Source organism: Didymosphaeria variabile, assembly GCF_027946475.1.
Source record: "Didymosphaeria variabile strain IMI 356815 chromosome Unknown scaffold_5, whole genome shotgun sequence".
Taxonomy (NCBI): Eukaryota; Fungi; Ascomycota; class Dothideomycetes; order Pleosporales; family Didymosphaeriaceae; genus Didymosphaeria; species Didymosphaeria variabile.
In genome coordinates, this window is record NW_026611624.1 from 407,241 (window position 1) to 422,779 (window position 15,539).

The window sequence follows — 15,539 nt, forward strand, 5'->3', positions numbered from 1 at the left end:
TGATTATCATCTCAGTGTACATAGTAACAGAACCAAGATAACGCCCTGACTACCGGGTTACAAGCGCTGTTCTCCCTCTCCCAGAGGCCTTCACTTCTTTCTGTAACAGTCTCCCGCCGCATGGCAATGATAGTGGCAAGCCTCTCGGAACTCAGGGTGAGTAGAAACTCTGGACATGATCAGGCTTCCACTGGAATTTGCAGAAAGCTTCGACACAAGGTCCAGCAAGAGCGAGCGTGGCAGTTCCTTCTTACGATCAGTGACCATCTTTTGTATCATGGCGTCAGTGAACTTCAGCGAGACTGTGTCAGATATCAGACGTTTCAAAGGATTGTCTTCGCGTGCGTCTTTGAGCGCTATGTAAATCTGAACAACGTTTTCAAGAAGCACAGATAGATCGTAAATGCTGGTGGTCGTCTCGTCCAGCCACTCGAGTATGCCGTCCATCACCCTGTCTTGGAAATCGGTATCGACGAGCTTGTGACCCAGGAGATATATATCAGTGAGCTTGGTCCATTCGTCGCGGTGTGATGGGTCAAAAGGTCCGAAAGTTACCTCCTTGACTGTTGTCTTTGTATGAAGTCCTTTCGTGTACAGCCATTGTTGGTAGATGCTGAAGGCTTCTGGCTGTGCATCCGGCAACGAAATGTAGGTAGACATTTTGTGGCGAATGTCCATCAGGTACGGTGATCGGCTCAGTAGGTTTTCGTGCACGGTAAAGTCTTTATGCTGGGGCTCATGACCAACACGGATGGTCACGACCTTTGTGCCGAAGCTGTTGAGTTTGAGTTAGCACTGACTTGTCAATTTGCTTCTGCCATACGTACTCAAATATTTGTGCGTGGGGAGAACGCTCGCCTACGCGTGGTATATTCTTCACCGGCGCTTGGGTGCTTCCAGTATTGACCTGGCCGAACTGAGGCGTCGCAGCAGTCAGTGGGCGATGATTTTCTGGCGTACCGAAAGCTTGCCCTTTCCCAAAGAGCGGTTGCGGAGGAACAGAGAAGCCCCGAGCAGAGTTACCAAAGGAGCCGCCACCTTGGTTCGACTCCGCAGCTTTCACACCAGCCGTCATGCTCGCAGGCCAGACTCTCGTGATCGGAGAACTGGAATCCGGCTTGATACCCGGCGCGTCGATTGCTCGCGGTCGCTGGCTGGAGGGAGGAGGTACGGGCGCAGTGGATTGCACTCCTCGCACCGCCGGTGCAGGCGGTTGAACTGGAGCAGGCATCTTGTAGTGGAAGGAAAGAGGTGGCAAGAATGCGTTGTGGAAGACGTAAGTTTGAGTGAGGTGAGGTGAAAGGGAAGGTGCGAGGGTTCAATTACTCACACGTGCGCTGGAGCGAGACGGGCAGGAACGACGGGATAGACCAACATGAGGGAGTGAGACACAATAATTACAAGGTGACCCTTTCATGGTATGCCCGTGCTAGCTTTTGTAACATAAGTGCAGTTATATTTGTGCAACACGACCTGTCTCTCGATTGGACATCTGATCTGTGGATCGAACCGTTAGATATCTCTTGATAAAGATACAATCAACGCGAACGCAACAGTCTTCACAACCTTCCACTCTTCTCATTGATTCTGCCTCCAACCGAATTTTCCCCCACGGGCTGCATCTTCCAATGCCATAACTATATTTTACACAAGAAAGTACGCAATCAGGCGCTCAACGCAAGAAAAACCGCTGTGCCGCAGCCGCGAAAAGACGAACATAGAAAAAAAAAGCGGACGTGCTTGCACAAACGCAGCATCAGAAGCACCAACTGGGTATCGTACAAAGTCATGCCATGAAACATGTACATGTCAGACAGAAAAAAGGGAGACCAAGATAAAAAAAAAATAAAAAAAAAAAAAAGGGAAAGAGGCACTGCCTTCCCGGCCGTGATGTATGCATGTCATGCTCGTTCTCACCCCTTCCTTCTCTTCAAACTTTCTTCCCTCCTCAGATAGATATGCGACCTCATCATCAAAAGAACCCACTAGCCACACTCTCCTTCGGCGTCGCCCAAGCCTCGGGACTGACCATATCGTCGCCATCCTCCGTCGAACTCGCACTGATACTCCTTTCCCTCCCTCTTATCTCGCTGGGTTTAATCTCGCTCGCTCGTGGGGTACTCGCCTCGTTGCTCGCGATGATACCATCGGGACTTGGGGTAGGATAGCTCGGACTTGCTGCGCTGATGAACTTGTTCACCAGCGCGTGTAAGTCGGCGAGATCGCGTTGCAGCGTCGAGACCTGCGCTTCGAGCGTTTTGCGCGCGTGGCGCTCGTGCTGGAGGGATGTTTGCAGCGCGAGGAGCTGGGACTGGATGTCGGCAACTCCTTCCTGAGCGGCCTTCGAGACGGGGAGCTCGTTGACTGCGGAAAGCGGTGGGTGAGTTGGTGAGTCGGGGGCGGGCTTTTCGTCTTCGTATTGCCGGAGGTGCAGCGTGTTGTTGCTGCCCCTGCTGGAGTGGTGCGAGCCCTGGCGCTGGCTCGAGGCGGAGGAGCTCCTGTTGCGGGAGCGCCGGCCTTTGGGCGCGTTCTCGAGGATGATGGTTTGTCGGTTGTTGCGACCTGACATGCGGCGGACGGAGGCGTCGAGCGTGCGCATGTTCTCTTCGAGAAACTTTACTCTGTCTTCGATTGAGACGCGGCGCTCTGGATGGGCTGTGGGGGCTGCGGGCTCTTCTGCAGGCTGTTCTGAGTCCTCGTCATCGGAGAAGTCGCTGCGGAAGTTGCCGAAGTTGAAGGCTTGGACTGGGAGCGGGACCTGCGATGTGTCGTGGTCGTGACTGTGCTGCGTAACTATCGTGGGAGCATGCACGGAAACCGACTTCGTCACAATTTCGTTCAACTCCGGTAGCTCCTCTTGAGCTTCGATGCTGCGCACTGTCTCCACTGTCTGCGCTGTGCGCGGTCGTGGAGTGTTCGTGCTGTACACGCTACCGGAAGCATAACTACTTCGCCAATACCGTATCTCCGCGCTTCGCCTCCGCTCTATAGAAGGTTTGCCCTTCGTGAGTTCGCGCAAGTTGCCTGCACTTCGCGATCTGCGCTTCTCTTGGGCAGATTGGGTCGACTGTCGATCGTGGGGCGGGCTAGACAGAGCGATGCCAATCTCGGGGGAGGGTATGTACTCCCCGGATGGTCTCTCTTCCCAAGCCTCCAGCCGCTTGGTCCCCCCATTCAGGCTCTGCGTTTCCGAGATAGTGTGAGCGTTTGGCAGGGTCGCTCTTCTGCGGCTGAAGTCCGGTGTTGGAGCTTCGAATCTGAGATACTCTTGTGGAGGGCTGACTTCTTGCGGAGCATTTACGTTCATTGGGAATGGGAGGTGTTGGCCCAGGGGATTCATGGGTGTGGGCTCTTCAACATGCAGATCGGAAATCCGTCCGCGACGTATCGCTGGTTTTCTTTCCGAGGAGGCTCTTGTTACCCCGATGTCCTGCTCAGGTTAGATTACTGAAAAAGTACTGAAAGAGAAACATACACTGGCTCGTTGCGGTTGCCGCTGGGTTTGGGACCGTTGTACGTGCTGATCGTCTTCTTCCGACCCTTCCCTGCTCTTGCGACCAAACATTTTTCGGAAGACACTTCGAAGACCACTCTTACGCTTTTTCCTCGTCGAAGCTCGTGTAGGCGTCTCTAAAGCGAGGGGACTTGGGCTCGCAATTGAAATTGGCTCGGTGGCACTTCTCCGATGTCTCTCAGGTGTACTTTGCATGGGAACGACCAACTGCCTTGGAGGTGAATTGCGGATTTCGACCCGTTCTTCAGGTTGATCTTCAGGTTGGACAGAGGCCTGTGGATGAGATTCTGCCTGGACAATGGGCGGGGCTGGTGGAGGCATTTGAGGCGGGTCCGGGATATGCTGTGTTGGGTGGACCACGGGGGTGTCCTGTGGCAGACTTGCAGACAGCGTCCCATGCTTCTCGAATTCCTTTACCTCATCGTCGTTTAGCGGTACGTCCTCGGTAATAGGGATTGGTCCACTGATTTTGAGATTACCCCGGCGTATCGCTTCAGCCTTCCAGCTCGAACGCCGTAGGTGGTTACCTTCGACGCTCATGTTGGGCGTGATTGAGTCGTCTTGTGTGAGCATGTAAGCGAGCTTCTACTCGACAGAGCAGTCACAACCAAGACGATGCAAATAAGAAACTGCTGGGGGCAGCCTCAAGCTGCAGCTCGTTGAAGAAGTTGTACGGTTCTGGCTAGCATTCCATCACGCTAAACAGCTACGTATGGGCGACTAGACATTAGACGGAACTACAAATCCCAGCATGAAGTCGCAGAACGCTTCGTAAAAGGCCACCGGTATGCGCCCCAGCGAAGGCCCCACAGTCGGAAGCGGATTGCGCAACAAATAAGCCGAGGCTAAGAATGTAAAAGAGAGAGTGTGTGGTTGAGCGAACGACGAGATTCTCAACAAGCGAGGGCGAGTCGAACTTTGTGGACGGTGGCGGGAACAAAGTATAACTAAGTATCAAACGCAAGCGTCATGTACAGGGGCGGCGGTGTGGAGGGGCGGGAAGTCATGCCGGACTATGGATGGTGCATAGCGAATTGAGGAGGAAGGCCGCGGGCTTTGAAAGCAGGAGCGGGACAGAGGGGGCAGAGATTATAATAGCACCAGGTTCAGAAAAGGCTAGCAGTCGTGGTCAAACACCCAGATGCGTGGGAGCAAAGGTTGGGATTGCTGCATGCATGTTAGAAAAGGGTCGACAGGCCACGGCCAGCCTCCAAGGTTGAAGCTAGTCGCATGCATGGGCGCAACCCGCCCGCGGGAGGCGAGGTTTAGCGGGCGCGTGCACGCGTTTCAGAGATGAATAGCGGACGTGGTGCGATGAGATGGGCAAGGTGTGGACAGGGAGCGAGGCCTGGCGAAGCCGAAGGCGGTTCGAGGGCGCACACGGGCGTTGCTCTGGCCGTGTTCGCGGACGAATCCAGCAGAGGGTCACGAAAGCAGCCGGGCAGCCGCTGGCACATTCAGATGGCTGGATTGGACCCTGGAGTGCAAGAGATGAAGGTCTCGCGCGTCGATGCGGTCGATTGGCTGGCTGCTGGCGGGCCTCTACTGCAACTGCCTGTAGCGTGCAGCATCGAGCCTCGGGTTTCGCGACGTCGATGGACAAGAGGCCTCTGCTCAGCAACGGCTATCGATAGGAGAGCAACGTGGCTAGCTCGACCCGTTTCGACACGGGCCCTGGGTTGACAAGTCAGTCCTCCCGCTATGCAGCGCCAAAGCATCTCCTGGAGCAAGGCTCGCCCGTTCGTGCTGAGGCCGTGGCTTGCAGCAGAAGAAACTTCGCGCCGTCGACCAGAGCGCATGCTAACGCACTGCTAAGATGGCGCGCAGACAGACTAGATGGTAGCGGCTGGTACCTTTCATGCCAGATCATGTAATATATTGCGAGTGTATTGCACGTTTCGATATCTGGCAGCTGGCAATGCGCCCACAGGGTCACTCCCCGCCGTCCGAGTGTGGATACGAGCTCTGCAGCCAAGTCACGTCGCATGCAGATGCTGTCTCTGTACGCGCACCGATGCGTCTGAAGTATGCATTGCCGCAACTCCGATGGCGGATTCAGCGCTGCAGATGCCAGAGCCTCAGCGTGGGCTGGGCTTCCCAGCCGTGGCAGAGGCGTCCTCCAACAGCATGGTGCAGATGCTCATCCCGCACCCGGTTCGTCCACGTACGTATCTGCCATGTTGGGATACCGCAGGTCCGCATTCTCTTCCAGGAAGTCCATCCACGCCTTGAGGAATTTGCTGCCCCTGCAGTGCACACATGTCAGTTGATTCAACGCGGGGCTGCGATACGTTGCACCAAGCGTGAGGGGGTTGTAGCGCCATGCGCGTCGCTTGGAAAAACAAACCACAACCCCGGGCCGCTTCACATCGCAGCGACACAAAACGGTACGTACCTGCCAACAGTCTCCGAGTCCCCAATAACGCAGAGATGCCTTTTCGGCCGCGTCATGGCCACTGCAAAAGCGTTAGTAACGGCGCTTGTGTACGATCGTCTGCATGGGACGAGATGCACGCGCGGAGCGGAGATTGTGCTTGTCCTGTCTATCTTACCGTTCAGTCTGCGCTTTTCCCCCAGAAATCCAACCTCACCGTCTGCATTGCTGCGGACCAGGCTCACTATAACGGCTTCCTTTTCGCGACCCTGGAACCCGTCCACGGACCCTAGCTCAATGCCTGGATATGCTTCTTTGAGCATTCCAGAAAGCAGCGCCAGCTATACAAGGCATGTCGTCAGTAAACGTATCAATGCGGGGTCACCGTGTGTTCAGGCACCAGATGTTATGCATAATGTTCGCCTTACCTGGGCATTGTATGGGGTAACCACCGCTATATCTTCAGCTTTAACCCCGGCTTCGGTGAGATTGTTGACATGCAGCTTCACAAGTGCCGCTTCCGCCTCGTTGGACTTGCTGTCTCCGAGACTCATGCCTTTGCTGCCCTTCTTGATCTCCTCATCTTCCGTCTTCTCCGGAAAGTCGCCGCCTTGCGTATCTAAGAACACGATAGGTTCGCGGGTATCGTCGCTATCTTCGACTTTGTAAGGAAGATCCCTGAGCAGCCTGTGTTTGACGGCTTCGGCAGCGACAAGTTTCGACTCATATAGTTCCGCTGAGGGAAATTGCATAATGTTCTCATGCATGCGGTATTGAGTTGTTAGCATGCGCTTGATGGAAGGGCCGTGGAGGGCGAGTAGTCTGTCGAACAATGTTGTTTCTAAAGTAATGTTGGATGCCGCCGGCTTTACTGCGTCGACCTTAGCGTCGCCGTTACTTGCGGCACTGTTATCCTTGTCGTCCTTCTTCTTGCTTTCCTTCTTAGCAGCTTTCGCTTCCTTGGAGTTGAGTGACTTGATGGTGGGTGGTAGTTGAAGATGGTCACCTGCAAGCACCAGCTTGGGTGCTTTGACCCAAAGCAGTGGAACCCAGCATTGAGCCTCCAGGGCCTGGCTCGCTTCATCGACTATGACAACGTCAAATTCCTGTCCTTTGAGATGAAAGCCACCAGCTCCATGCAATGTGGCGAGGACGACCTTGCTGCCGCGGATCAAATTGTCGACGCAGCCCCTCTCCCGCTCCCTGTACTCTTTTCGTAACTCTTTCATCTCCGTATAGATCTGTCGTCGTTCCTTCGCATTGCGAGTCTTGCGGATGGAGCCTTGTTTATCATCCATCTCTTTCCGTATGTCCTGTACAAGAGCTGCAGCTTCGGAAGTGCGTGTAAGTACATCTAGGGAGTGGTTCAAAACTGAATGTAGAAGACGTGCGGGATGGCCTAAGCGTATCATGGGCACCTTGTGTGGAGCCAGTCGCTCGACGATGTTGTCTACCGATATGTTCGACGGCCCGCACACCAAGAGACGTAGTTTCTGCTTAAGTAGCTGTAGGATCAGTTCTATAAGTGTATGTGTCTTTCCGGTCCCTGGTGGGCCGTGAATCAAAGCGACCTCGCGAGATGCAAGAGCAAATCTGATAGCCTCCTTTTGACTATTATTCAGGGATGGGTCATTCCATTCAAGCTTATGTAGAGGATCCGAAGGGTCATTGAGGTCTGACGGAAGAGGCGATGGAGAGCCTTGGCCGAACAAGACGCGCATAAAGGGCGTGTATTCTTGATCGGAAAGCTTTTGGAGGTTGCCCATTGTCTGGTTCATCCTCTTGTAGGTGATGTCGTTGGCCAATTTAACGAGCCATAGCTTCCCACCACTGGGAATATCCGCGTCCTCTTTATCAAGGACGATCTCAATATTCTCCCGCCTCACACGAAGGACAACACCTTCGACGCCCTTCTTGGCGAGATCTCGCTTTTCAGACTTCTTCGCACTTCCAGCAGGCTGATCCTGAACAGCAACAATGTCGCCAACCCTAATGCCATGTTCTGGGATGTCTGCGTTTTCGCCTTTGGTCACGACTGCAGGGTCCAGACCGAGCTCGACGACTGTTTTGCCGCCAAGACCAGTGCGTATAGAGGAAACGTTAAGGTTTAGGATGGCCAGCCCTGCGCGGGACAGCGCCGTGGGCGTGTGTGATGATAGAAGCGCATTTGTTTCCGCCAACTCAGCCTGGAGTTCTGCATCCAGAAGAGAAAGCTGCGTCGCCGCAAAAGAAGGGATGTCTGTCGGTTTCGGCATGGTGTCGAGTTGATTCGGCGACGCCGATATCTGAAGTTTAGTTTCGTATCGAGCCGTGCGATGGCGGGGCAGTACAGCGGTTTCAGCACCGTACCGCAGCTTTGGTTTGGCAGGTGCCCCCAAGCTCCAACACGCACTTTGAAGCTCACGGGCCGCGAACGATCATCACAGGGACAGGTCTGCGACGGTGGCTGTTCCTGTTCCCGCAGCTGTCGGTAGATGGCGACATGGCTGCTATACTGTGCGGCTTAAGAGCTGTATCTGGCTGCGGCAAGGACATGACTTCCGGTGAGCGCTGATTGGTCCGTGGCTACGCGTGTATGTGACGCGATTGCGCTTCAGACATGGTGCGTCACAACTCCTGCAGCTCTCATCCTCCTTTTTCGCTTGCTCTTGCCTACCTCCTACCATCCCGCTCTTCGTCCCGATGCGCACCTCGCGTATAGCCCGAGACACATCCAAAGTCCTCGCTGCGACGACTCGTAATCGTCCATTACGTCGAACGCGTGCCGCCACAGATACTCTAAACACGGTCGAGGCTGGTGGTGTCGCAAAGAACGCTACCCGCGAGTCAGAATCAGCTGTTTTCGATGGAGCCGCGCACCCCGACTCGGATTTAAGTTCTGTGCCGGACGATGTTGAATCGGATAGCGGGAAGACGACTGCGAGCCGGAAGAGGAAGAGAGGACAACCTGCGCTTGCCGCTGTAAAGCGGGAGGTCAAGGAGGTTGAGATAACGGCCATTGCGTCGAGAAAAAAGGAGAGCAAACCCAGGAAGGCGCGTCGAGTCCCTGCAAAGAAGATCACTGGGAAGGATGGTACGGGCACTGTTCTCTGAGTACTCCACATGCGCTGATGGTGTACTTCAGGCACCATCAAGATCGAGCCCCCGCCCAATTGGGAAGAAATATATGCCTTGACTAGGGAAATGCGCAATGAGAATGTCGCTCCTGTAGACACGATGGGTTGCGAAAGCCTCGCAGACCGCACTACCTCACCCCGAGATCAGCGATTCCAGACCCTCATTTCTTTGATGCTGTCGAGCCAGACAAAGGATACAGTGACAGCTGTGGCCATAAAAGGTATGCAGGAGCGAATGCCGGGAGGATTTAAGCTTGAATCCGTACTTGTCCTTGAACCGCCGGCACTCAATGCCTTCATCAACAAGGTGGGCTTTCACAATCTCAAGACCAAATACATAAAGCAAGCAGCAGAATTGTTAAGGGACAAGTGGAACTCGGATATTCCCGACACCATCGAGGGATTGACTTCCCTCCCGGGTGTAGGTCCGAAGATGGCATATCTATGCATGAGTGCTGCTTGGGGAAGAGACGAAGGCATTGGTGTTGATGTGCACGTGCACAGAATCACCAACCTCTGGGGCTGGCACAAGACGACAAAGCCCGAGGATACCAGAGCTGCCCTAGAGTCGTGGCTGCCAAAGGAAAAGTGGCATGATATCAACAATCTGCTCGTCGGACTCGGGCAGACGATCTGCCTTCCGGTTGGGAGGAAATGCGGCGACTGTAAGCTTGCTGATCGAGGTTTGTGTCCCTCCGCAGTTGTTGGCAAGAAGACCAAGGTAAAGGAAGAGAAGGTTGTTGTCAAGACCGAGGAAGATGACGCCAATCAAACAGTGAGTGAGACTACAGTAGCGGTTCAGGAGAAGGATATCAAGGCCGAGGAGATTGGGGAGGGTAGGATAGCGGATATCGAGGATATCGGATGTAATGTGCGGTAGACAACCAGCGATTACCGGCATTGCCGCCACAACCCATCCTCTTTGAAGCCCAGGTCTAGCGCCGTATGTCACTGAGAATTGCACTTGTCCGGAAGGTGACATCTAAATTCTTGCAATTCAGGGGAATATATGCGGATCAGCCTTCCAGGTAACGCCCTGCATGGTAAGCTCTGATTGAGGTAGGTGTACCACGAGAGCATAGACAAGGGGCCGTCTGTAGCAGTACGGCTCTATGCTCTCGGGCCGTAGGTAATCCTCGCATCGGTTTCTTACGCTGTCATTTATCAAATGTATCTGCAAATGATTGTCACAGTTGCTGACACTGTAGGCTGAACCCCTAGGCAGGCTTTCGCCACAGTATGAAAACCGACCGTAGAACATCAGGCTTCAATCTCATACAAGTATTGTAGACCGGGTTACCCTAAGTTCTGTGGCCCTATACCGTGCATTCTAACGCTTCAAGCTTGATACAAGAGGTTGGGTCTAGCGCCTAAAGATTCAACCTTTAGTGTCAGCCAACGTGTGTTCTCCATTTTGCTCGCCTTTTAAAATGATATGCAGGTGCCTGTGCTCCACGCGGTTGCATGGGTGCTCCTTCCCTCTTTGCGAGCCTCCCCGTCTAGTTTCCACACACCGCCTCCCCTGTCTGTCACCATACTCCTATTCGCTACCCTTTAACTTTCACTGCCTCGTCAAATTCTCGAGCTCCGTGCATGCGGAGCACCACGGGCTCTCCTGCTGCACTTCCTGGTATAGGCCTGCCGCTTCGGCCCATACGTCACTCTTCAAGCGCAAGCGCAAATACAGACAAGTCAACCACAGAGCCAACCCCGGATAAAGCGCCGACAGACGCACACTCCTCACCCTCCGCCTCCGTTCCCCCTAACAACGTCACTAATTCGATTCTTCAACTTCCACGACAAAGGCAGGCGCGTAAGTTGGCCCCTCCCTCAAAGTTTGACACCCGAGGTATGAGACCCAGCTTGCTTGGATTATATGTTCGTCGAGACTGACATTCATCTCTAGGATGGACGCCGAATGTGCAACCGACAATGTCTGGGCCAGCCCTGGTCACCGTCGGCCGAATGATAACATTCCCTCCCAAGCTTCACTTCCGCAACACCACTTTGTTGAGCCTGTTGCAGAGTCCACCAAGAAGATTATACAAAACGAGGCCGCCGCAGATGATGATCAGCAAGCCGAGAAGATGTCGAACATTGGCTCGAAGCTCTGCGAGGCACGCAAGACTATAGCAGTGAAAGCCTGGCGTGCGCGCTATGCACTGCTTGTCATCTTTGGCTATGCTTGCTGGATGATTCTGACTCTCCTCATGATCGACGCCGCCGTCGTTGGTGTACGCGGTTTACTTATGCCAATACACACATCGATGACGTACCGAATAGGAAGCATCAGATCTCAGCAGTCCTTTCTGCTAGACAAATGCCAGGATCTCCAGGAAGTTCATCTCCACAAGCGGCCTTTTGACACGCATCTCAAATGTCTCACCCGTGCCGCGAACATAGCTCAAGATCATTACGCTGATCTGGCGTATCACTTATCCCCAGTGGTTGCCGAGTCCACGACCAAGTGGGCACAGTCAGAATGCGATAGAATTATATTCTCACCAGTTCCTATCCCACGTACTGGTTGGCACATCCTCTGGAAAACTTTCTCTGATCATGCGGGAGCGGCTCTCTATCGCTGCAAAGACATGGTCGCCGGTTTGGTCAAGGTAAACAGCCGGCGCTCGAAGAGGCCCTTGAGAAGCACGAGGACCGACCTGCGCTCGCTCCCATTAGGCTATCACTTAGATTGCAACGATGTCGAATCTCTCTGTCGCCTATCCTTCCGGTCCCCGACAAGCTTAACGGCACCTGATACTCTCATTGAAGAGGTCAAACTGATGAAGACAAAGCGCGATATTCATCGGATCATCGAAGCATGCCGCCAGGTAAACGCTTTGATTGCGGCAATTAGAGTGTTGATCCCGTGGATGAACTTTCTTGTGCTTGTGCTCACTGTGATCGCCTTGGAGTAGGTGGCCTTTCAACATGTTGCTCTTTCCCCAGTGCTGACCAAGAGATAACAGTACCGTCACGCTCATAGAAGATATCCCGCCTGGGCTTCCTTGGAAAATAATCGGAAGCTTCGCTGCTTACCTTCTGTCAGAGGTCGTGTTCACGTGGATGTATTTCTGGCATCTAGGAATTGCACATGAACAATATCGCTCCAGCACCACCACGACAGCCACCTACGCCAATTTTGGGGCAATTTTTGTGTGCTGTGCGGAGCTTGGTACTACATGGTGGGCACGATCAATCTCCTTCCATCGTCTTCTGTGGGCCTTCCGGGAGGTTCGCACAATCTATTTCGAGACGTCGGAAGAAAGCATTCGAAAGATCGAAATGGATTTCAGCGGCACATCTAAATCCAGTAAAGACGGAAGCACTGCTGAAAAATTGCATGAGGGAGTACTTCTCGACGAGAACGCTGTGGCTGAGGGAGACCGAGCTGACGACACTTCTGAAACCGCTCCCGATCGTTTCGCGTCGTCCGTCTTACACATCTCTCCCAACTCTCCTCTACATGAGGACGTCAAACGCATGCGTGAATATCTGCATCAGAAACAAGCCATGCTGAAGCTGAAGCCCAAGGCACTCCGTCCACACGGGGACACGCTTACGGAATTCGTTGACAACACCTCTCCAAGCCCAAACAGCGATTTGGGATGGACAGTCGTCACCTCTCCGGGAGATGAGACTATCATGCCTCCGATCATGGACGATCAGCATGACGATGATGAGTACAGGGATGCGGCAACTGAAGCCGTCAGCGTCGACGAAGAGGAGACGGTCAAGGATTGTGCAGCGAACAGCGGTTAGAAGTCGAACCTGTCGAAGTGCAGCATGTGAGGCAGTTAGAGCGAAGGGCAGACGCTTTCCAGGTGTGTCAATCGAGATTGCCCTCTCAAGCGGGTTCATTTCGAGTGCTCCGGCATCGATAGAACGGCCAGGATCAGTCAAGACAAGGGCATCGAAGCGTGGGAATGTCCCATGGGCGGCGAGCGACAGGTAGTTGTGATTGCATTTGAGGAATAGGCCTGTGATGCGGAAGCCTTGCGAGAGAGCAACTCCTATCAATTGCATGAGCAAAATCGATGACGCATGCGATATCTTCACTTGAAGAGGAGATGCAGACATAATTCCGCGAAATTTGTTCCGGTGACCTCAACTGAGAGAACAGATGGTTGAACATTCGGTGATGATACAGCGCACATGACTGCGAGCATTCCCGTTCGCACGTAGCACAATTGTAACTACATCATCAATGGACCTGCTCTCTCTATCAATATCTTCTGCACTGTTCAATCGACGTCAGGTGATTACTCCCCACTCTCTCTCGCCCTCTCTGGATTCCTCAACATGTCTTCGTTCCACCTCGCATCCCCACTCTCCTTCACAGGTGCCCACCCCAACTGAATCTGCATGACCTTCTGATCCCAATCCTTCGTAAAACTTCTCACCTTTCCATCTTCAACCTCGAAAATAGCTGCCGCCCACCTGGTTCTCGTTAGCCCACTTTTCCATCCTTCCCATTCGATTCTAATGCGCATCAAGCAAATGAGCTTACCATGTCGCCTTCCTCGGCGGCTCGCTTTTCTCAATCCCCTTGTACGGTTCCCCACAGTGGCTCCCACTCGCCGTGTACCTCAACAGCACGTGCGAGTCTTTCGCCCACGCCTGGTCAAAACGTTCAATCTTTAAATCTGAAACGGATTTCATAACGACGGAGTGCGAGGCGGCGTAGTCCATGGGGGTTTTGCAGCCGGGAAAGGTGGAGGGGGAGTAGAACCAGCTGTCTGGGTGGCAGATGTGGGCGACGGAGTCGGCGCCAGTGTTTTTGGTCGGGGAGTAGGCGATAGACATGTATTCTTTTGCTGTGCGGATGTTTGCCTGGGGGGTTCTTAGTGGTGTGCTTGGGTTACGTATAGCGAGGGTGGGTGTGTGTACTTCTTCCTGAGATGTCTGCTTCGTTGACATGATGGTTGGTGGGTATGTGGAGTCTGACATGATTGCTATTCACTGTTTCGAGAATATCTATTGAGAAAGGCTTTGTTATGTTCCTAGAGGATATAAACAGTTTGGGATGGTCGTGTTGTATGCAGGAGCTCATGAGGTCGCCATGACATCAACGAAGTGGTCTGATTGGCTTTGGTAGCCTAGCGCATAAGATTGAGGCAAGGATCAATGTCTGTAGGCCAATTCAATCATCGTGAAATACTCGTCTCTAGCTCATGTTGTTGTTAAGTAGATTACGAGGAACGACGATAGATCCAAATCATCTCCGAAAGGAGAAGCTCGCCTGATACTGCTTTTAGCGTCGGCTGATACTGCTAACTCAAAACGTCATGAATATGTTCAAAGCAGTATCAGGTGAGATTGGGACATGTTCACATGATATTCACAATAGAACACTAGGGTCATAATTTAGCTGGGATTAGCTATGATTAGAGCAAGAAAGTAGGAATAGGGTTAAACGTAGGATTAGGCTGAAAATAGCATATTGGGATGTGGAATATTTTGAAAAGTATGTCGTAGCAATATCAGCCGACGCTAAAAGCAGTATCAGGCGAGCTGCCCGCACTATCTCCGACGCTAGCATTACTGCGCTCAGCCTACAGACTCCTCCTTTCTGTTCCAATTACCAATGGACCGATTTCAGCATGTAGAGGGGTTTCCTGCAATTAGGGAGTTCCACGTGATCTCGACTGTGCAAACAGAACGAGGGGAATGTCCCCTCCTCAATCTCCCTGGCGGTGAGTGCGGCACGAATCCGACATGAGCTCCGTCCTAACAATCGCAAGAACTGCGGAACCGAATCTATGATCATGTTCTGGACGAGAATAAGTTCAGAGTGTTGCGCAAGCCGAAAATCCTTAAGTCTAAAGACCACATCTTCAAGACGAGCCTTTGGAGCTCACCGGGCCTTGGCCTGACGCAAGTGTGTCGCAGCATCCGCTCGGAGTTCCTGCCATCATATAGGGCTGTGACACTGGGCAATGTGGTGCCGCAAGAGCTCTACGAATACATCGACACCTTTCTTAGGGAGCCAGGCAAGAAGAATGAGGAAGTTATCGGCTCTGTCATCATTGACTTTTGGGCGAACATCTCCTCGTCTCTCGATATCAAGCCCCTACTGCGCCTTCTAAGAAGGGCGACAAACCTTCATGTCGGCACATACGACATCATTCAGCCGGAAGGCTTTGTAGTTGCCGGCCGCACTCCGGTGCCAGATGTTCAGGACATCTTGACTAGCCTCTACGACGTCGTCGACCTAGAAGCGTTCTACAATTACGTCGAAAGAGCGATTATTGCGCTTGAAGTGGAGTCCGACGAGACGAAAGGCGTTGAGATCGTCTTCGAGCTTGGCGCGGACTACTGGGAGGAGTGGATGGGCGTGTGGAGTAAGCCTGACCATGACCCCAGCTATCGCATTCCATTGGAGCTAGGAGACAAGGTTGTGCAGTGGGGAAGGGGATGCGGGATGGAGCTTGACCGAGCTGCGGGAAGTCATTTGACTGTAAACTTTCGCCGTGGACTGCAGGCACTGCCAGCGCCTGTTGGTTGAGAGGACTCGTTGGAGGGTGCCGCGAGT

The 15,539-nt window shown here is 53.2% G+C and overlaps 7 protein-coding genes across 7 annotated transcripts; 3 read left to right on the forward strand and 4 right to left on the reverse strand.

Moving 5' to 3' along the window:
* Nucleotides 1–90: 90 nt before the first annotated feature.
* On the reverse strand, nucleotides 91–1,231 carry N0V89_006587 (uncharacterized protein; the record flags this gene model as incomplete). The annotated part of the gene is made up of 2 exons (XM_056215357.1): nucleotides 91–775; nucleotides 828–1,231. 2 exons carry the CDS (start codon nucleotides 1,229–1,231, stop codon nucleotides 91–93), a joined length of 1,089 nt encoding a protein of 362 aa, XP_056069604.1.
* A 741-nt stretch (nucleotides 1,232–1,972) lies between these two features.
* Nucleotides 1,973–4,054, reverse strand: N0V89_006588 (uncharacterized protein; the record flags this gene model as incomplete). The annotated part of the gene is made up of 2 exons (XM_056215358.1): nucleotides 1,973–3,430; nucleotides 3,476–4,054. 2 exons carry the CDS (start codon nucleotides 4,052–4,054, stop codon nucleotides 1,973–1,975), a joined length of 2,037 nt encoding a protein of 678 aa, XP_056069605.1.
* Nucleotides 4,055–5,654: 1,600 nt separating this feature from the next.
* Nucleotides 5,655–8,143, reverse strand: N0V89_006589 (uncharacterized protein; the record flags this gene model as incomplete). Its single annotated transcript, XM_056215359.1, has 4 exons — nucleotides 5,655–5,760; nucleotides 5,910–5,970; nucleotides 6,067–6,229; nucleotides 6,317–8,143. 4 exons carry the CDS (start codon nucleotides 8,141–8,143, stop codon nucleotides 5,655–5,657), a joined length of 2,157 nt encoding a protein of 718 aa, XP_056069606.1.
* A 427-nt stretch (nucleotides 8,144–8,570) lies between these two features.
* On the forward strand, nucleotides 8,571–9,884 carry NTH1_1 (alpha,alpha-trehalase nth1; the record flags this gene model as incomplete). The annotated part of the gene is made up of 2 exons (XM_056215360.1): nucleotides 8,571–8,961; nucleotides 9,013–9,884. 2 exons carry the CDS (start codon nucleotides 8,571–8,573, stop codon nucleotides 9,882–9,884), a joined length of 1,263 nt encoding a protein of 420 aa, XP_056069607.1.
* Nucleotides 9,885–10,911: 1,027 nt separating this feature from the next.
* N0V89_006591 (uncharacterized protein) lies at nucleotides 10,912–12,766 on the forward strand (the record flags this gene model as incomplete). Its single annotated transcript, XM_056215361.1, has 2 exons — nucleotides 10,912–11,918; nucleotides 11,974–12,766. The coding sequence occupies 2 exons, from the start codon at nucleotides 10,912–10,914 to the stop codon at nucleotides 12,764–12,766; spliced, it is 1,800 nt and encodes a 599-aa protein (XP_056069608.1).
* Nucleotides 12,767–13,266: 500 nt separating this feature from the next.
* Nucleotides 13,267–13,924, reverse strand: N0V89_006592 (uncharacterized protein; the record flags this gene model as incomplete). Its single annotated transcript, XM_056215362.1, has 2 exons — nucleotides 13,267–13,444; nucleotides 13,515–13,924. The coding sequence occupies 2 exons, from the start codon at nucleotides 13,922–13,924 to the stop codon at nucleotides 13,267–13,269; spliced, it is 588 nt and encodes a 195-aa protein (XP_056069609.1).
* Nucleotides 13,925–14,591: 667 nt separating this feature from the next.
* N0V89_006593 (uncharacterized protein) lies at nucleotides 14,592–15,512 on the forward strand (the record flags this gene model as incomplete). The annotated part of the gene is made up of 2 exons (XM_056215363.1): nucleotides 14,592–14,700; nucleotides 14,749–15,512. The coding sequence occupies 2 exons, from the start codon at nucleotides 14,592–14,594 to the stop codon at nucleotides 15,510–15,512; spliced, it is 873 nt and encodes a 290-aa protein (XP_056069610.1).
* Between the last annotated feature and the right edge of the window lie 27 nt (nucleotides 15,513–15,539).